This window comes from Scyliorhinus canicula, chromosome 3, assembly GCF_902713615.1.
Source record: "Scyliorhinus canicula chromosome 3, sScyCan1.1, whole genome shotgun sequence".
Taxonomy (NCBI): domain Eukaryota; kingdom Metazoa; phylum Chordata; class Chondrichthyes; order Carcharhiniformes; family Scyliorhinidae; genus Scyliorhinus; species Scyliorhinus canicula.
In genome coordinates, this window is record NC_052148.1 from 125,553,414 (window position 1) to 125,574,470 (window position 21,057).

Sequence of the window (21,057 nt, forward strand, 5' to 3'; positions counted from 1 at the left end):
AAATCAATTAGGTACTCAAAATTTATTTTTAAAAAGATGCGATTGGGAGGATGCAGTCGGGGAAGGTGGCAGGGCCGGATGGTTTCTGATGGAATATTATTTTTAAAAATTCAAGGATAAGCTGGCATCGCTGATGGTGTGGATGTTTGAGGAGGCAACGGGGACGGGGGTGTTATCACAATCTTTGGGGCGACCTCTGTTGCTTGGGAAGGATAAGGATCCGATGGAGTGTGGGTCATATAGGCCCGTATCACTTTTAAATGTGGACAGAAAGGTGTTGGCAAAGGTAGTGGCGGGTAGGCTGCAGGAGTGCCTCCCAAAGGTGATAGACGAGGATCAGACGGGGTTTGTGAGAGGGAGGCAGCTCTTTTTGAACATTAGGAGGGTATTGAACGTGGTTATGGCGCCGGAGGAGGGGAAGGAAACAGAGGTAGTTGCATCATTGGATGCCGAGAAAGCGTTTGACCGGGTTGAATGGGGGTACTTGATGGTAGTTCTGGGGCGGTTTGGGATTGGACCATTTTTGCGGACTGGGTAAAGCTACTGTATAAGTAGCCGAGGGCGAGTGTCCGCACAAATAACGTCAGCTCGGGATATTTTTGCCTCCACCGTGGGACTAGGCAGGTATGTCCTATGTCCCCACCCCCCTGTTGTTTGCACTCGCGATTGAGCAGTTGGCCATCACGTTAAGAGGTTTGGGGGGTATGGAAAGGGATGGGGGGGGGGGGGGGTAGAGCATAGGGTGTCCTTATATGCTGATGATTTGCTGTTATACATGCCGGAACTGAGTGTGTCAATAGGGGGAATATTGGAGCTGCTTTGGGTGTTTGGGTCTTTCTCAGGGTACAAATTAAATCTAGATAAGAGTGAGTATTTTGTTGTGCCTCGGCCGGGGATGGGGGCACGGGGGGGGGGGGGGGGGAATGCCATTTCATAGGGCAGGAACTCACTTTAGATATCTGGGTGTGCAGGTTGCTCGGGATTGGGGGGGGATCCGTAGGTACAACATTTCTTGTTTGGTGAGGAGGGTGAAAGCTGATCTGGCAAGGTGGGATGGTCTCCCTCTGTCGCTGGAGGGTCGGGCAGAGGCGATTAAAATGAACACGTTGCCACGATGTTTGTTTATTTTTCAATGCCTGCCGATCTTCCTGCCAAAGGCATTTTTTAGAGAGATTGAAGGAATAATTACCTCGTTCATATGGGAAGGTGGCTAGAGTTAGAAAGCTGCTGCTACAGAGAGGAAGGCAGTCAGGGGGGTTGGGTCTTCTGAACCTGATGTATTATTACTAGGTGGCGAACGTTGAGAATTTGGAAGGCAGTTTCGTCAGCACTTCAGGTTGCGGCAGAGTCAAGGGAAATGCCGATTCGGGGGAATCACAGATATTAGACAGGGAAGTGGGATGGGAATTTTCAGAGGTGTGAGGAGAAGGGAGTTAAGGCACTAAAAGCTTTGTTTCTTGGGGGTCAGTTTGCAGGATTGAAGGAGCTGGGAGCGAAGTATGGGCTGGAGCAGGGGGAAATGTTTAGATACATGCAGGTTCGAGACTTTGCCAAGAAGGAGATACAGAGCTTCCCGGTGGAGCCGGCCTCCACATTGCTGGAGGGGGGTGCTGACGACAGGAGACTGGAGAAGGGGATAGTGTCGGTGGTTTACGGGGCTATTTTGGAAGAGGAGAAGGCACCGCTGGAAGGGATCAAAGCAAGTGGGAGAAAGAGTTGGGATGGGGTATGGAGGAGGGGTTCTGGTGTGAGGTGCTCCGCAGAGTAAATGCCACGAGGTTAGAGCAAAGAACATACAGTGCAGAAAGAGGCCATTCGGCCCATCGAGTCGGGGGGCACAAACCACGTTCATTTGTTTTGGGTCTCTAAGGTGCTGCACGTGAAATTTGACCTGTGCCCTCTGGGGGCCATATTTGGGGTGTCGGATCAGCCGGGGTTGGAAGTGGGTGCGGAGTCAGCTGTTAAAGCCTTCACCTCGTTGACCGCCCGAAGACGGGGCCTGTTGGGGTGGAGAGCAATCTCTCCACCCTGTGCCCTGGCGGCGCGGGGGGACCTTTTGGAATTCTAGCACCTTCCATACCAGGCAACATCCTGGTGAACCTCCTCTGCACCCTCTATAAAGCATCCACATCCTTCTGGTAATGTGGCGACCAGAACTGCACGCCGTATTCCAAATGTGGCCTAACCAAAGTCCGATACAACTGTAACATGACCTGCCGACTCTTGTACTCAAAACCCCGTCCGATGAAGGCAAGCATGCTGTATGCCTTCTTGACCACTCTATCGACCTGCGTTGCCACCTTCAGGGTACAATGGACCTGAACTCCCAGATCTCTCTGTACATCAATTTTCCCCAGGACTCTTCCATTGACCGTATAGTCCGCTCTTGAATTTTGTTGGTGGGTATAAATTTTGAAGAAAATATGAAAAAGGAGGAGCATAAAAAATGTTTAAAGAAAAAAGATTTTGCGTGGCCAGTCCACCTAGCCTGCACATCATTGGGTTGTGGGGGCGAAATCCACGCAAACATGGGGGCGAAATCCACGCAAACATGGGGAGAATGTGCAAACTCCACACGGACAGTGGGCCAGAGTCGGGATCGAACCTGGGACCACGGTGCCGTGAGGCAGCAGTGCTAACCACTGCACTGTGCTGCACTCTCAAACTTCTTATTAACTGGTCTTGAGCTATCACCAATTTTCCCTTCCTATCCACACCAGGACAAGTTCCCTCGGCGCTATTTCCTTACGAAGTTGGCTTGCCAGCATGCATCCCGCCTTCTCCCCATACTCATAAATCGCTCCCTTAGCCTGTCTCAGTTGGCTCACTGCCTTCCCCGTGGATAACCAGCTCCCTCCTTCTGTCCAAAAGTGCTGGATCTGCATCCCCCGCGTACCTCCTGTCCACCTCCAACATCTCATCTATCAGCCTGACACTCTTCCCTCTCCTCTTCATCCACCTTGGCTTTGAACAATATCACTTCTCCCTCTCACTACCGCCTTCAGGGCCTCCCATACCATCTCCTGCGATACTTCCCCTGTACAGTTAAAGCCCACATACTCCTCAATCACCCTCCCAATCTTCTCAAAAACTTTGATCCAAAGCAACCCCACATCCATTTTCCACCACAGTCTCTGCTCTACCCCCTTCTCCAGGACCATGTGCACCTAATGCAGCGTCTGATCTGAAATCGTTATCGCCAAATACTCTGATCCCCTAGCCCCAGCCAACAGCACCTTCCGTACTACAAAAAAGTCTATCCTCGAATAAACCTTGTGAACCGAGGAGAAAGACAGATACTCCCGCTCCCTCGGGTGCAAGAACCTCCACGGGTCCACCCCACACATTGGAATGGCTCCTTCACAAACCCTGCATCATCCCAGTTAGGGCCATACACACTTGCCAACGCCACCGACCTCCCTCTAACGCCCCTGTTACTATCACATATCTACCCTCCTGGTATGCCACTACCTTCTCCATCTGGAACCTTACTCTCTTACCGACCAAAACCGCTACCACCCGTGCCCTGCTGTCGAACCCAGAATGAAATACTTGGCTCACCCAACCCTTCCTGAGCCTCACCTGATCTTTCACCCTCAGATGAGTCTCCTGTAGCATGGCGACATCGGCCTTTAAGCTTTTTGGGTGCGCAAACACCCTCGACCACTTCACTGGCCCCCCCCAAACCCCTCACACTCCACATAATTATCCTGACAGGGGGTCTCTCACCCCCCCACCCCCGCCTCAACACTCCCCCCACCCCCGCCTCAACCACCCCCCCACCCCGCCTCACCCCCACCCCGCCCCACCGCCCACCCCTGCCCCACCTCAACCCCCCCGCCTCGCCTCACCACCCCGCCTCGTCTCACCACCCTACCCTGCCTCAACCCGCACCCCACCTCACCCCCCACCCCCACCTCACCCCCCACCCCCACCCCGCCTCACCCCCCACCCCGGCCCCGCATCCGTCATCATCATAACTCCGGGCCTTGCCCTCTGGGCCTGGCCCTCCCCGTCTCACTGTTATCATCAAAGCCCCCCCCCCCTCCCAGAATCCCCCCATCCACTTCCTCCCGAAAACACCTCACCCAGTATCGGTCCACTCCCTTCACCTTTCACAGCTCTTAGGCCCATCGAACAGTTGCAGTTGCAGCTCCTGTTAGACCGCTTGACGGCTCTGGAGCTGCGGATGGACTCACTTTGGAGCATCCGTGATGCTGAGGAGGTCGTGGATAGCACGTTTAGTGAGTTGGTCACGCCGCAGGTGAAAATTAATGAGGGAGATAGAAAATGGGTGACCAAAAGAAAGAGCAAGAGTAGGAAGGCAGTGCAGGTGTCCCCTGCGGTCATCTCCCTGCAAAACAGATATACCGCTTTGGATACTGTTGAGGGAGATGGCTCACCAGGGGAAGGTAGCAGAAGCCAGGTTCATGGCACCGTGGCTGGCTCTGCTGCGCAGCAGGGCAGGAAGAAAAATGGCAGGGCTATAGTGATAGGGGACTCGATCGTAAGGGGAATAGACAGGCGGTTCTGTGGACGCAATCGAGACTCCAGGATGGTATGTTGCCTCCCTGGTGCAAGGGTCAAGGATGTCTCGGAGCGGCTGCAGGACATTCTGGGGCGGGAGGGTGAACAGCCAGCTGTCGTGGTGCACATAGGCACCAACGATATAGGTAACAAAACGGGATGAGGTCCTACAAGCTGAATTCAGGGAGTTAGGAGTTAAACTAAAAAGTAGGAACTCAAAGGTAGTAATCTCAGGATTGCTACCAGTGCCACGAGCTAGTCAGAGTAGGAGTGTCAGGATAGATAGGATGAATGCGTGGCTCGAGAGATGGTGCAAGAGGGAGGGATTCAAATTCCTGGGGCATTGGGACCGGTTCTGGGGGAGGTGGGACCAGTACAAACCGGACGGTCTGCACCTGGGCAGGACTGGAACCGATGTCCTAGGGGGGGTGTTTGCTAGAGCTGTTGGGGAGGGTTTAAACTAATGTGGCAGGGGGATGGGAACCGATGCAGGAAGTTGGAAGGTAGTAAAACAGGGACAGAAGCAAAAGGAAGTAAGGGGGAAAGTGCAAGACAGAGAAGACATAGTCAAAAATCAAAAAGGGCGACAGTACAAGGTACAGTGACTGAGGGGAGCTCAGTGAATAGGTCCAGTAATACTAAAAGGTGTAAAACTGGAGATGTTAAGATTCAAAACAGAGATTTAAAAAAACAACATAAGTGTACTTTACCTGAATGCTCGTAGTATTTGGAATAAAGTAAATGAGTTGATGGCGCAAATCATCGTGAATGACTACGATTTAGTGGCCATTACTGAAACATGGTTAAAGGATGGTCACGATTAGGAGTTAAATATCCGAGGGTATCAAACTATTCGGAAGGACAGAGTGGATGGTAAGGGAGGTGGTGTAGCTCTGTTATGTAAGGATGACATCCGGGCAATAGTTAGAGATGATATCAGTGCTATGGAGGATAAGGTTGAATCCATTTGGGTGGAAATCAGGAATAGTAAGGCGAAAAAGTCAGTGATAGGAGTAGTCTATCGGCCACCAAATAGCAACGTTATGGTGGGGCAGGCAATAAACAAAGAGATAACTGATGCATGTAGAAATGGTACAGCAGTTATCATGGGGGATTTTAATTTACATGTCAATTGGTTTAACCAGGTCGGTCAAGGCAACCTTGAGGAGGAGTTTATAGAATGTATCCACGATAGCTTCCTAGAACAGTATGTAATGGAACCTACGAGGGAACAAGCGGTCCTAGATCTTGTCCTGTGTAATGAGACAGGATTGATTCATGATCTCATAGTTAGGGATCCTCTCGGAAGGAGCGATCACAATATGGTGGAATTTAAAATACAGATGGAGGGTGAGAAGGTAAAATCAAATACTAGTGTTTTGTGTTTAAACAAAGGAGATTACAATGGGATGAGAGAAGAACTAGCTAAGGTAGACTGGGAGCAAAGACTTTATGGTGGAACAGTTGAGGAACAGTGGAGAACCTTCCAAGCGATTTTTCACAGTGCTCAGCAAAGGTTTATACCAACAAAAAGGAAGGACGGTAGAAAGAGGGAAAATTGACCGTGGATATCTAAGGAAATAAGGGAGAGTATCAAATTGAAGGAAAGAGCATACAAAGTGGCAAAGATTGGTGGGAGACTAGAGGACTGGGAAATATTTAAGGGGCAACAGAAAGCTACTAAAAAAGCTATAAAGAAGAGTAAGATAGAGTATGAGAGTAAACTTGCTCAGAATATAAAAGCAGACAGCAAAAGTTTTTACAAATATATAAAGCACAAAAGAGTGGCTAAGGTAAATATTGGTCCTTTAGAGGATGAGCAGGGAGTTTTAATAATGGGAGATGAGGAAATGGCTGAGGAACTGAACAGGTTTTTTGGATCGGTCTTCACAGTGAAAGACACAAATAACATGCCAGTGACTGATAGAAATTAGGTTATGACAGGTGATGACCTTGAGAGGATTGTTATCACTAAGGAGGTAGTGATGGGCAAGCTAATGGGGCTAAAGGTAGACAAGTCTCCTGGCCCTGATGGAATGCATCCCAGAGTTGCTAAAAGAGGTGGCTAGGGAAATTGCAGATGCATTAGTGATGATTTATGTGGAAATTAGCAAACGTGACACCACTGTTTAAAAAAGGAGGTAGGCAGAGAGCAGGAAATTATAGGCCAGTGAGCTTAACTTCGGTAGTAGGGAAGATGCTGGAATCTATCAAGGAAGAAAAAGCGAGGCATCTGGATAGAAATTGTCCCATTGGGCAGACGCAGCATGGGTTCATAAAGGGCAGGTCGTGCCTAACTAATTTAGTGGAATTTTTTAAGGACATTACCAGTGCAGTGGATAACGGGGAGCCAATGGATGTGGTATATCTGGATTTCCAGAAAGCTTTTGACAAGGTGCCACACAAAAGGCTGCTGCATAAGATAAAGATGCATGGCATTAAGGGTAAAGTAGTAGCATGGATAGAGGATTGGTTAATTAATAGAAAGAGTGGGGATTAATGGGTGCCTCTCTGGTTGGCGATCAGTAGATAGTGGTGTCCCTCAGGGATCAGTGTTGGGCCCACAATTGTTCACAATTTACATAGATGATTTGGAGTTGGGGACCAAGGGTAATGTGTCCCAAGTTTGCAGATGACACGAAGATGAGTGGTAAAGCGAAAAGTGCAGAGGATACTGGAAGTCTGCAGAGGGATTTGGATAGGTTAAGTGAATGGGCTAGGGTCTCGCAAATGGAATACAATGTTGACAAATGTGAGGTTATCCATTTTGGTAGGAATAACAGCAAACGGGATTATTATTTAAACAATAAAATATTAAAGCATGCTGCTGTGCAGAGAGACCTGGGTGTGCTAGTGCATGAGTCACAGAAAGTTGGTTTACAGGTGCAACAGGTGATTAAGAAGGCAAATGGAATGTTGTCCTTCATTGCTAGAGGGATGGAGTTTAAGACTAGGGAGGTTATGCTGCAATTGTATAAGGTGTTAGTGAGGCCACACCTGGAGTATTGTGTTCAGTTTTGGTCTCCTTACTTGAGAAAGGACATACTGGCACTGGAGGGTGTGCAGAGGAGATTCACGAGGTTAATCCCAGAGCTGATGGGGTTGGATTACGAGGAGAGGTTGAGTAGACTGGGACTGTACTCGTTGGAATTTACAAGGATGAGGGGGGATCTTATCGAAACATTTAAAATTATGAAGGGAATAGATAGGATAGATGCGGGCAGGTTGTTTCCACTGGCGGGTGAAAGCAGAACTAGGGGGCATAGCCTCAAAATAAGGGGAAGTAGATTTAGGACTGAGTTTAGGAGGAACTTCTTCACCCAAAGGGTTGTGAATCTATGGAATTCCTTGTCCAATGAAGCATTTGAGGCTCCTTCATTAAATGTTTTTAAGGTAAAGATAGATAGTTTTTTGAAGAAAAAAAGGATTAAGGGTTATGGTGTTCGGGCCGGAAAGTGGAGCTGAGTCCACAAAAGATCAGCCATGATCTCATTGAATGGTGGAGCAGGCTCGTGGGGCCAGATGGCCTACTCCTGCTCCTAGTTCTTATGAAACCTGTTTGACCAGGCTCCAATGGCCGCAGCCCCTCCCCCCACCACACTCACGTTCACTAGCCAGCTTGAACTTGCTAGTGCGGAGGCCACTGCCCGGGCCCCACTCCCCACGATTCCTTCCCCCCCACCTGCTCCCAGGAAAACAAAGAAATCCCCTTTCAACAAACAAACCCAGTGCAAACTTGCAAACCCCAGAAAACCGTCATTACAAAAAATCCCACCTTCTATCTGATCCAAATAGGTAACTTCACCCCATTAAACTCATAACAACATGAAATAAAAAATAGAACCAAATACAATCTTCCATCCCCCTACCCTCAGTCTAAGATCAATCCTCAGTCCCATTTCCCACTTCTGCTCCAGTCCTTCTGCCTTCACAAACACCTCTGACGCTTCCACCATCTCGAAATAAAAGTCTTGGTCACCCTCAACTTAACTGGGTACACTACGGCGAACCACATACTGCTGTTATACAGTGCCGTCTTCACTCGGCCGAAGGCCACGGTTAAGTCCTGGTAAATACATATACCAGGTCCAGCCCACTGCACCTCCCTCTTCTGCTTTGCCCAACTCAGTACCTTCTCCTTCACATGGTACCTATGGATGCAACTAATCACCGCTCTTGGAGGCTCATTCATCTTTGGTTTGGGCCTCAACGACCGATGAGCCCGATCCAGTTTGTACGGGAGGGATCTTCCCCCTCCCCCAACAGCGGCGCCAACATCTTGGCAAAGTACTCAGTCAGCCTCAGGCTCTCACACCTTCGGATAGACCTTTGTTGGCCTCGACCACCCTCTGCAGCTCCGCACCCATCGAGGTGAGCTGATCGCTGTGTTGCGACAAGCCCTCCTCCACTCCCTTCAGTTTCTCACCCTGCTCCCGCACCTCCTACACCAGCACCTTCAATGTCGCCATCATCTCCTTCCTCATCACCTCCATGTGCTTTGCAAACTTTTTCGAATTCCAAAGCCATCACCTCGTTCATCTTTTCCGCCGTGAGCAGTGCGGCCCCACCCAACGACCCAGCCTCCGCCATGTTTCCAGTTGCCGAGCTGACAGTGAACCTTCACTCGCCCTCTTTTTCACGATGGCTTTCTTTTAGTTTTTGGACATCCCCCTCCTTCCTTATGACTTCCTTCACTTATTCGTTGAAAAATTGCCCCTGGGACTGGGCATTAAACTTTAAAAAATCACGCCTCGAGCAGAAGCCACCCAACGTGCGACTTCCTCCTACATTTTGTTTTTTAATTTAGAGTATCCAATTATTTTTTGTTCCAATTAAGGGGCATTTAGTGTGGCCAATCCACCTAACCTGCACATCTTTGGGTTGTGGGGGTGAAACCCACGCAGACCTGGGGAGAATGTGCAAACTCCACACGGACAGCGTCCCAGCTCCGGGAATTGAACCCGGGTCTTCAGCGCAGCAGACCTAGTGCTAACCACTGCGCCACATTCCACCCCACGACTTCCTGCCGCCAAGTATGCTTTTCTATCTTGTTGGTTGCGTCACCACCTGCAGCAATCCCAGTCCAGCAACTATGTAATTTAGGGCCCAGCCAGCACTGGTGCTACCGAGCCACTCTTGGTGATGGATATTGAAGATGCCACTCACTTCTGCATCCTTGCCATCCTCAGTGTTTCTTCCAAGTGGTGCTCAACATGCAGTATTGATTCACCAGCTGAGGGGAGGCGTCACAAAGTAATCAGCGGGAGGTTTTTTAGCCCTTGTTTGACTCATGGGGTTCAGAGTTGATGTTAAGGACTCCCTGCACAATTCGCTCCTGACTATATCACTGTGCTGCCACATCTCCTTGGTCTGACTGCCGGTGAGACAGGCCATTCCCAGGAATAGTGATAGTGGTATCTGGGAAACTATCTTTAAGGTATGATTCCATGAGTATGACTATGTCAGGTTGTTGTTTCACTAGTCTGTGAAACAGCTCTCCCAACTTCAGGACACAACTCTAGGGCACAAGTCCCCTAGATGTTAGTGAGGAGAACTTTGTAAGGTCGACAGAGCTGAGTTTGCCGCTATCGTTTCCAGTGCCAAGGTCGATGACGGATGGTCCTTCTGATTTCATCCATGTGTTTTATTTGTAGCAGTTGAAAACAACTCAGTGGCTTGCTCGACCATTTAAGAATCAACTACACTGCCAGACCAGGTAAGGAAGGCAGGTTTCCTTCCCTAAAGGGCATTAGTGAACCAAATGGGTTTTTACAACAATTGACAATGATTTCATGATCATCATTAGACGATGTTCTAATGAGTTTAAATTCCACCATTGTCTGTGGTGGGATTCAAACCCGGGTATCCAGAGGATTACCCTGGGTCTCTCGATTACTGTCCAGCAGCAATACCACTGCGCCACCACCTCCCTAATAGGAGTCCGGAATCTCATTAATTTCAGATTAGTCCATGGTACAGGAGTCTCAACTGCGACACTGGTTAGACATGACCTCAAAAGCATCTGGCCCCACTGTGGTGAGGAAAACATTTACTTTATTCTCATCTCCTACTTTACTATTTCCTTAGCACAACCTTCACCCTGTTAAAATTTTCAACCAATTTCTTCCAAAATGGTTATTATTTCTAGGCTTTAACTTGAACCTTCATTGTCTTAAGCGTAAGGAACAGCTTTCCATTCAGAATGTTATTAAAGTTTTTTAGAAGTTGGATTCCCAGTCTTCCTAGAATTTCAGTGCTTTGGAAAGTTCAATGTTTTCTTTAACTTCTTCTTTGTCCTTTACCTCTTCACTCATCCCTTCTCCCCCCCACTCCCCCCACTCCCCCCACTCCCCCCCCCCCCCCCCTCCCCCCAGGATAGCATAGAGGTACAATTAGGTTTAATACCAATGAACTAAAGAGAAAATCAAATAAAGTTTCTGCTCCTGATCTCTATCTAGTGGCATACACTTGAAAATGCACATTTGGTTGCTATCTTAGGGCAGGATCAGTTTGTATGAGAGGGACTAAATCGCTGGCTTTTAAAGCAGTCCAAGGCAGGCCAGCAGCACGGTTCAATTCCCGTACCAGCCTCCCGAACAGGCGCCGCAATGTGCGACTAGGGGCTTTTCACAGTAACTTCATTGAAGCCTACTCGTGACAATAAGCGATTTTCAATCATTTCATTCATGCTATTTACAGTCAACTAACTCGTCACCACCCAGGCTCATACATTCAAAATTAATGACTGGAATGGCATACTGAAAGGCAACTAGCACATGTGGAAAAATACCAACAGAAATCAAAGCCTTCAGGAGGAGAGAGAAACTCTGCTGCAACTGTGTAAAGGGTACATTCATTAACTCATTGGAAGAAATAATAGAGTAGAAATTATATCCCATGGCCTCATACTGCAGGATGCCATTCAAGTGGGGAAAGCAAAAAGGAACCCCGGCCAGTAATCTCTCAAACTGCTCCCCCACCTTCTTCATCTCTTCTCACTCGGGCCTGCCAGCCATGCCTCGACAATACCCCGGACTTACCTTGAAGTTGGGCACCATAACTTCCTCTTGTTCAGAGATTTCCTGTAATCCCATCAATGGCCACCGCTTGAACCTGCCACTGCTGGGACTACAGAGATGCTGGCTCCTTCCCGTGCTCCCAGCTTCAATTAGCTGCAAAGCAGCCAGCATTTTGGTGGGCGTGCTCCTGTGCGACCTTTTTAGTTTTGGGGTTTGTGGGGGATGTAGGCCTCATTTGGTTCTGCTTTTCTATTCTTCCTGACAAAGTGGACAACCCTACATTTTCCCAACCAACGTCTGTGCATTTGCAGACTCTTGGTATCCTCACGACTTGCTCTTTAATATATTTCTTGGTGTTGTCAGCAAATTTGGCTACAATACAATTGGTCCCTTCATCCAAGTCATTAATGTAGATCATAAATAGTTGAGGCCCCAGTCCTGATTGCCATGGCAGTCCACTAGTTATTAGTTTGCCAATCTGAAAATGACCCATTTATCCTTACTCTGTTTCCTCTTAGTTAGTCGACCCTCTCTCTCTTTGTCAACATTTCACCCCAACACCGTGACTCCTCATCTTCTACAGCAATCTTTTATGTGGCACCTTATTGAACGTCCTTTGCAAAATCCAAATATATTACATCTACTGGTTCTCCCTTATACACTGCTTGTTACATCCTCAAAGAACTCGAATAAGTTTGTCAAAAACATTTGCCCTTTATAAAACTATATTAACTCTAGTTGATTATATTATGATTTTCTAAATGTCCTGCTATTACCTGCTTAATAATGGATTTTAGCATTTCCCAATTAATTTTTACATTTTTTTTGTATAAATTTAGAGTACCCAATTCTTTTTTTCCAATTAAGGGGCATTTAGTGTGGCCAATCCACCTATTAAAGAAGAACAAAGAAACGTACAGCAGCGGAACAGGCCCTTCGGCCCTCCAAGCCCGTGCCGACCATGCTGCCCATCTAAACTAAAATCTTCTACACTTCCTGGGTCCGTATCCCTCTATTCCCATCCTATTCATGTATTTGTCAAGATGCCCCTTAAATGTCACTATCGTCCCTGTTTCCACCACCTCCTCCGGCAGCACGTTCCAGGCACCCACTACCCTCTGTGTAAAAAACCTTGCCTCGTACATCTCTTCTAAACCTTGCCCCTTGCACCTTAAACCTATGCCCCCTAGTAATTGACCCCTCTACCCTGGGGAAAAGCCTCTGATTATCCACTCTGTCTACGCTCCTCATCTGCACATCGTTTTGGGGTGCGACCCACACAGACATGGGGAGAATATGCAAACTCCACACCGACAGTGACCCGGGGCTGGGATCGAACCCGGGTCCTCAGTGCCATGAGGCAGCAAAGCCAACCACTGCGCCACCATGCTTCCCCAGCATTTCCCAATGAAAGATGTATTAACTGACCTATAGTTTGTTGTATTCTAGCTCTTTTTTTGAACAAAAGTGGTACATTTGTATTCCAATCCACAGACCTTTCCAGAATTTAGGGAATTTTGTAAGATTAAAGCCAATTAAAGCTGGCCTCAATTTGGAGCCGACCCGGGCCTCGAAGCTCCAAACCCGGCCTAACTACCGACGCCAGCCCCCGGATCGCCCGGCCTAGTCCCCGGAGCTCCCGACCCGACCCCCGACAGCAAGACCCAGCCCAACGCGACCCCGAGAGACCCACCCAGCGACCCGACCCGGAGAGGCCCGCCCAGCAACCCGACCTACCTGGTGATGGAAGAAAGAAAAATCCACATGGAGGCCCCACCGTGCCGACTTCAAGATCCGACCCCAGGAGCACCCAGGGAGGGAACAGACCATGGGACCTAGCCCAACCTGCCCCAGGAAGCCCCGGCCCACGACCCACGACCCAGGACCCCAGAAACAACGGAGACCGCGCGTGAGGACCCGAAAACGCTGCAAGGTATTCCCGCGCCCGCAGAACGCCAGGACCCATCCGGATCGCAAACCCGCCCCCCCAGAAACTCCTCTACCTCAACCAGCACCCGGGACCCTGCCAGACGCGACCCCGGAAACGTAAACAGGGCCCTGGACCTCGCTAACGCCCTGGAACCCGCCAGACGCAACCACCTACCTTCCACAAGGGCTGACGTCTCCCATCGGATCCCAGGATCATCCAGCAGCAGCCGGCGACCGAGGAAGCGAGGGAAACGCAGCGGTCTGCAGGTTAGACTGAAGCAACGCGGTTTCAAGACCCCTCTCCCCAGCATACTCCTGGCAAACGTCCAAGCGATTGAAAACAAGCTAGATGAACTTAACGCCAGACTTACCTCTCAGAGGGAAGTAAGAGACTGTTGTGTGCTCTGTTTCACAGAGAAATGGCTCACCCCCGCCTCACCGGACTGTGCCATACAGCCTGAAGGCTTCTCTATTCACCGGGCGGACCGCAAGGCATCTTCAGGCAAAGCGAAGGGTGGAGGGGTTTGCCTCCTCATCAACTCCTCCTGGTGCTTGGATGTGGTGACCCTGGCGACCTACTGCTCCCCAGACCTGGAATACTTGACCGTAAAGTGCCGCCCATACTATCTTCCACGTGAGTTCACTTCAGCCATTATCACAGCGGTCTACATCCCACCCCAGGCAGAAGTGAGAAAGGCGCTGGATGAACTGTACACAGTCATAAACAACTATGAAACAGATCACCCGGAGGCCTTGTTCATTGTGGCCAGAGACTTCAACAAAGCCAACCTCAAGAGTGTACTGCCAAAATTCCACCAGCATATCTCCTGTCCCACCAGGAGCGACAACACTCTTGACCACTGCTACTCAAAAATGAAGGGCACCTACCGTTCCATCCCCCGACCGCACCGTGGGAAATCAGACCTTTAGACTGTGCTCCTTCTCCCAGCTTACAAGCAGAAACTCAAGCAGGAGAATCCAGCTAAGAAGGTTGTGCAGTGCTGGTCCGAGGAGACAGAACAGCTCTTACGTGACTGCTAAGAGACAGTGGATTGGTCCATATTTAAGAACTCAGCGACTAACTTAAATGAGTATGCCACCATCGTCACAGACTTCATCAGCAAATGTGTGGACGACTGCGTGCCAAAGAAAGCAGTACATACGTTCCCCAACCGGAAACCATGGCTCAACCGCGAGATTGACTCCCTACTGAAGGACAGATCTGAGGCGTTCAAGGCAGATGACCCTGTCCTATACAAGAAATCCAGGTACGACTTCCGCAAAGCCATCCGAGATGCCAAGAGAGAATATTAAACTAAGCTAGAGTCACAGACAGACTCTCAGCGGTTGTGGCAAGGACTAAACAACATAATGGGCTACAAAGCGAAGCCGAGCAGTATCTCTGGCAGCAGCGCACCCCTCCCCGATGAACTTAATGCATTCTATGCTCAGTTTGAGCAGGTACCCAACAATCTGCTGTCGAGTGCCCCAGCAGCCCATAATTCACCCATACCCACCATCACAGTTTCCAAAGTCAGATCGGCCTTCCTGAAAGTGAACCGACGGAAAGCGATGAGCCCGGATGGGATCCCTGGTCGTGCACTCAGAGCCTGCGTATACCAGCTGGCAGAGGTATTCACAGACATCTTTAACCTATCCCTACTCCACTCCGAGGTCCCCACCTGCTTCAAGAAGACCACCATCATACCGGTACCAAAGAAGAACCAGGCAACATGCCTTAATGACTACCGTCGTGGCCCTGACGTCAGTTGTAATGAAGTGCTTCGAGAGGCTGATCATGAAGCGCATCACCTCCATACTCCCGGAACGCCTTGACCCACTTCAATTCGCATACCATCGCAACCGGTCCACATCAGACGCCATTTCCCTGGCCCTACACTCATCCCTAGAGCATCTCGAAAACAAGGACTCCTACATCAGACTCCTATTTATTGACTATAGCTCCGCCTTCAACACCATAATCCCAGCCAAGCTCATATCAAAGTTCCAAAACCTAGGACTTGGCTCTCCACTCTGCAACTGGATCCTTGACTGTCTGACCAACAGACCACAATCAGTAAGAATGAACACCAACACCTCCTCCACAATAGTCCCCAATACCGGTGCCCCGCAAGGCTGCGTACTTAGCCCCCTACTCTACTCCCTGTACACACACGACTGCGTGGCAAAACTTGGTTTCAACTCCATCTACAAGTTTGCTGATGATACGACCATAGTGGGCCGGATCTCGAATAACGACGAGTCCGAATACAGAAGGGAGATAGAGAACCTAGTGGAGTGGTATAACAACAACAATCTCTCTCTCAATGCCAGCAAAACTAAAGAGCTGGTCATCGACTTCAGGAAGCAAAGTACTGTACACACCCCTGTCAGCATCAACGGGGCCGAGGTGGAGATGGTTAGCAGTTTCAAATTCCTAGGGGTGCACATCACCAAAAATCTGTCCTGGTCCACTCACGTCGACGCTATCACCAAGAAAGCACAACAGCGCCTATACTTCCTCAGGAAACTAAGGAAATTCGGCATGTCCACATTAACCCGTACCAACTTTTACAGATGCACTATAGAAAGCATCCTATCGGGCTGCATCACAGCCTGGTATGGCAACTGCTTGGCCCAGGACCGCAAGGAACTTCAGAGAGTTGTGAATACCGCCCAGTCCATCACACGAACCTGCCTCCCATCCATGGACTCCATCTACACCTCTCGCTGCCGGGGGAAAGCGGGCAGCATAATCAAGGATCCCTCCCACCCGGCTTACTCACTTTTCCAACTTCTTCCATCGGGCAGGAGATTCAGAAGTCTGAGAACACACACGAACAGACTCAAAAACAGCTTCTTCCCCACTGTCACCAGACTCCTAAATGACCCTCTTATTGACTGACCTCATTAACACTACACCCTGTATGCTTCAACCGATGCCAATGCGTATGTAGTTACATTGTATATCTTGTGTTGCCCTATTATGTATTCTCATGTATTTTCTTGAATTTTGTTTAATTCCCTTTTCTTCCATGTACTGAATGATCTGTTGAGCTGCTTGCAGAAAAATACTTTTCACTGTACCTCGGTAGACGTGACAATAAACAAATCCAATCCAATGCATCGACTATCTCTAAATTGCTTCCTTTAAGATGCAGGCCATTAGGTCCAAGGGACCTGTCAGCATTTAGTCTCATTAGTTTTTACTTTTAACTTTTCTCCGGTGATTGATGTGGTTTTAAGTTCCACCCTTCCTTTTTAACCCTGCCTTCCTGTTATTCGAGGAATGCATTTTGTGGGTGAGCTAAAGTTAAACCGTATGGGACCAGTATCCTGATGAATAACTATGGTTGTGGATAGGGCTTTAAACTGGCAGAAGGGGAAGTGTTCCGATGAAGGAATCGAAAGACAAAAGTCAAGATAATAGAGAAATGTAGTGATGCAGCTGAACACAAGCAGTGTGGAACAGGAAAGGACAGAATTTAACGGCAATATGAGTAAGCCAATGTAATGATTTTTGATGGGGGAAAGGTTTGTTGGTAGAAAATTAGAAACAAGAGCAAAGACCCTTGTTTGGGGCATACTACACACGGCACTGTTTTACTTTGTTTCATTTATTATCCAAATCTATCTCATTTTCTCCTGAAAGCACAGGCCCTTGCTGGATTACAGCTCAATGACACGGCAGCAACACTGGTACCTTTTGCAGGTGGTGACTCTTCATGTCTGAATCTTCCCGTTGAGTGTTGGTCAACTGGCGTTCGAGCCCCGGAGAGAGAAGAGCAGCAATTGATCCTCTTCCCCGACCCGACATCCAGTCAGATGAGGCTCCCATGTGAAGTCACGTTGTTGTGGTTGGCGGTGGTGGTCAGGTGGGAGGAGGTGCTTGACTGACATTTCCCTCAGTCGCTCCCGGTGACTAGAGCTGAGGCCAAGTTGAGAGCGGCGGCGGGCAGCCCAACGGCCGAGCGCGCGGAGGGCACGAGAGCGGAGCTCGCGGCCATGCTGCCGTTACTGGCGAGGCTGGAGGCGGAGGACTGCTCCAGGGTAAGTGCCGTAGGCCGGGAGGTGGGCAAAGGCTCCCCCGCACTAGCTGATGAAAGCCGAGCGTGGCGGGTTGAGGCCGCAGCTGAAGCCTCGGTATTTCCCACCGTTGCTGCCGAGAGTGACGCCAGCGGGTCTGTCTTGTATCCGGGCCGCCCTCGAGTGCCAGGATTTTACAGAGTAACCCTCTAGCCGGTTGCACACTGGTGCGGACTCTCCACCTCTCTGGCTACTCGTCACTATTTCTTATTTTTAAAAAAATTGGTGAAGTTTCTCCCCGTAATTGTGCCAGTTGGAATATTAAAAGACTCTTAAAAATAGCAGCAAGTTAACAAATGGCTTGTTCGTTTCATCCACGCAGTATAGGTGGTGGAAATAAACTAATGTTTAGCAGTAATGAAAACACAAAATACTCAACCAGTCTGGTGGCATTTGTGGAGAGAGAAATAAAAGGTGAAAGTTTCACAACTGGGAAAACTTACAGATGTAATCGGGTTCGAGAAACAACAATTAATGACAAAGTTAGTCATATGGACAAATGCAAGTTAATTAAGGAAAGGTAGCATGGATTTGTTGAGGGAAAATCGTGTTTAACTAAATTACTGTGAATATTTTGCAGAGGTAGCAGAGAGGGTGATGAGGGCAATGCTGTTGATCTGCTTCATATGGACTTTCAGAAGGCACTGATACAGTGCCATACAACAAACATAGAATCCTAGAAACCCTACAGTGCAGAAGAAAACTATTCGGCCTGTCAAGTCCGCACCGACCCCCCAAAAGAGCATTTTGCCCAGGCCCTCACCCGATCCCTGTAACCCCACCTAACACTTTGGACACAAAGGGGCAATTTATCATGGCCAATCCACCTAACCCACACATCTTCGGGACTGTGTGGGAGGAAACCAGGGATGGATTTGCTGATCCTGAGGCTAAGTGTTGACGCCGTGGGAAACGCCGTCGCATTTCTTGACGGCGTCAACACGGCCTCAGGATTAGCAATTCTGGCCCCTACGCCGATCCACGCCGCTCCAGCTGCTAATCCTGGTGTGAACTGGGCACCGTGGGGTCCGCGCATGTGCAATGGCACCGGCGCCAACATTTGCATGCACAGTGGCTCACTTCTGCATGCCGGCCCCAACGCAACATAGCGCAGAGCTACAGGGGCCGACGCGGAAGAAAGGAGGCCCCCAGCCAGAGAGGCTGGTCCGCCGATTGGTGGGCCCCAATCGCGGGCCAGGCCACATTGGAGGCCCCACCCTCCGGGGTAGGTCGGATCCCTCCACAGGCCACACTCGGACCCTTCCATGCCGAGGTCCCGCCGGCTGACAGCAGGTGTGAACGTCGCCAGCGGGACACGGGTTTTTTTTTATGATTGCCGCTCGGCCCATCCCAGGCTGAGAATCAGCGGGTGGGAGGCTGTGTACAGTTGCCCCCAACCACGCTGGCGCCAGTGGTGAGAGCGGAGAATCGTGGCGTGGCGCGGGGATTCTCCAGCCTGGCGTCGGGCTGAGAGAATCCCGCCCCAGATACCCGGAGGAAACCCATGCAGACATGAAGAGAATGTGCAACCTCCACACAGTCACCCAAGGCTTGAATCAAACCTGGGTCCCTGGTACTGTGAGGCAGCAGTGCTGACCACTGTGCATGTGCCACCCAGAAAAGTTGTGAGCAAAGTTGCAGCTCATGCAATCGAAAGGACAATAACAACATTGATACAAAATTGATTGAGTAACAGGAAACCAAGAGTAATGGTTCATGGATGTTTTTCAGACTGAAGGAAGGTTTGTTTTGGAGTTCCCCAGGTGTCCATGTTGAGACCCTTGTTTTGGCTGATAAATAGTAATGACATAGATCCTGATGTACAGAGCACAATATCAAAATCTGTGGATGAAACAAAACTTAGAAGCATTGCAAACCATGAGGAGAATGGTGTAGAACTTCAAAAAGACATAGACAATTTAATGGAATAGGCAGACTGGTAGGAAGAAAGTAGGAGATACATTATAACGTGTGCAGTTCTTTTTTTTAAATTTAGAGTGCCCAATTCATTTTTTTTCCAATTAAGGGGCAAGTTAACGTGGCCAATCCACCTAACCAAATCTTTCTGGGTTGTGTTCATGAAAATTTGGATGTGTTAAAATATCCTTTTTGGACTTGTTTTTTTCCAAATATAAAAATAAGATGAGAATGTTACACAATATGTTTAGCATTTAACAAATTAACCTGACGACTGTGTATGAATTTAATTGTTGAGTACAGAGTTTTACAATAATTATAAATATTACAGTAAGAAATATTGGCACGGTAGCACAGGTTAACACTGCTGCCTCACAGCACCAGGGAGTCGGGTTCAATTCCAGCCTTGGATGACTGTGGAGTTTCTCCTCGTGTCTGCGTGGGTTTCCTCCGGGTGCTCCAGTTTCCTCCCACTGTCCAAAGATGTGCAGGTTTGGTGGATTGGCCATGCTAATTTGCCCCTCCGTGTCTAAAGATTTGCAGGTTATGTGGCGTTACAGGGTTAGGGTGGGTGAGTGACCCCGGGTCGGATGCTGTTTCAGAACGTTGATGCAGACCTGATTGGCCAAATGGCCTCCTTCTACGCTGTAGGAATTCTAGAGTTCTATTCTATAGTTCTATCAAATTAAAAGATTTGTTTGGATACATTGGATGTCAAAATGTGGTCTCACATAGCTAAATTTGACTGAATTCTCAAACCTGATGCCATTTGAGGCTGTTTTCCGATCTCTTCCCCAATGGCTTTTTTTGCTGAATTGCAGTCATTTCTATGTATTCTGCATACATTGGATCATGTTGTGAATGGGAAGAAGGAAATTACAAGAGGAATTCTCGCTAAGCTTCCTCAAAAATACTTTATTCCAAAGATGTGTAGGTTAGGTGGATTGGCAATGCTAAATTGCCCCTTAGTGTCCAAAGATGTGCAGTTAGTTGGGGCTATGAAGGTAGATGGGGGGAGGGGGCCTCGGTCGGGTGCTCTTTCAGAGTGTTGGTGCAGACTGGATGGGCCGAATTTTGCACTGTGGGAACTGAATTTACTTTGCTCTGATATCTTTGTTATAACTGCGAATCTGTTCATTGGTTGCCCTCCCCCCCCCCCCCCCCCCCCCCCCCCCCCCATCCCAAAGTTTTTTTTATTATAGCTGATTAAAAATGTCATCACATGTGCATGTTTTTAACTTTATGCCGAAGTATTGTGATACTTTTGCTCAGAGGGTTGGTGCTTAAAATACCTCACAATGATTTTGAACATAGTGCCATGCCAGTTTCCTTACATTTACAACAAACATCTTCTGTTGCACCCTCGGTCAGCATTGTGATAAAGGATTAAATTAGCCATTGGCATACAAGATGATATTCCAGGTTAATACCAAAATCCAGGCCATTCAAAATAAAATTAATGCAGGGGGACATAGATGGGTTAATAGTGTGTAAAATAGATGTTAAAAGCAGTTGTGCAGATCAATATCAAGTTTTAATCAGAAGTGGGAGTGAATAACTAACAGGATATATAACCAAA

The 21,057-nt window shown here is 48.7% G+C and overlaps 2 protein-coding genes across 4 annotated transcripts in view; one reads left to right on the top strand and one right to left on the bottom strand.

Annotated features, from left to right (window-relative positions):
- LOC119962941 (probable phospholipid-transporting ATPase VD) overlaps positions 1-17,311 on the bottom strand; it is a 363,410-nt gene extending 346,099 nt beyond the window's left edge. Inside the window, exon 1 of one of the 2 annotated variants that reach the window (XM_038791265.1) lies at positions 17,179-17,311. The gene's annotated coding sequence lies outside the window, so the exon portion shown is untranslated. The remainder of the gene's footprint in view (positions 1-17,178) is intronic. The other variant, XM_038791266.1, reaches the window with a different exon arrangement.
- Positions 17,271-21,057, top strand: part of commd8 (COMM domain containing 8) — a 37,020-nt gene continuing 33,233 nt past the window's right edge. Inside the window, exon 1 of one of the 2 annotated variants that reach the window (XM_038791271.1) lies at positions 17,271-17,525. In XM_038791271.1, coding sequence (XP_038647199.1) covers positions 17,481-17,525 — 45 coding nt within the window. In that variant the 5' untranslated portion in view covers positions 17,271-17,480. The remainder of the gene's footprint in view (positions 17,526-21,057) is intronic. The other variant, XM_038791269.1, reaches the window with a different exon arrangement.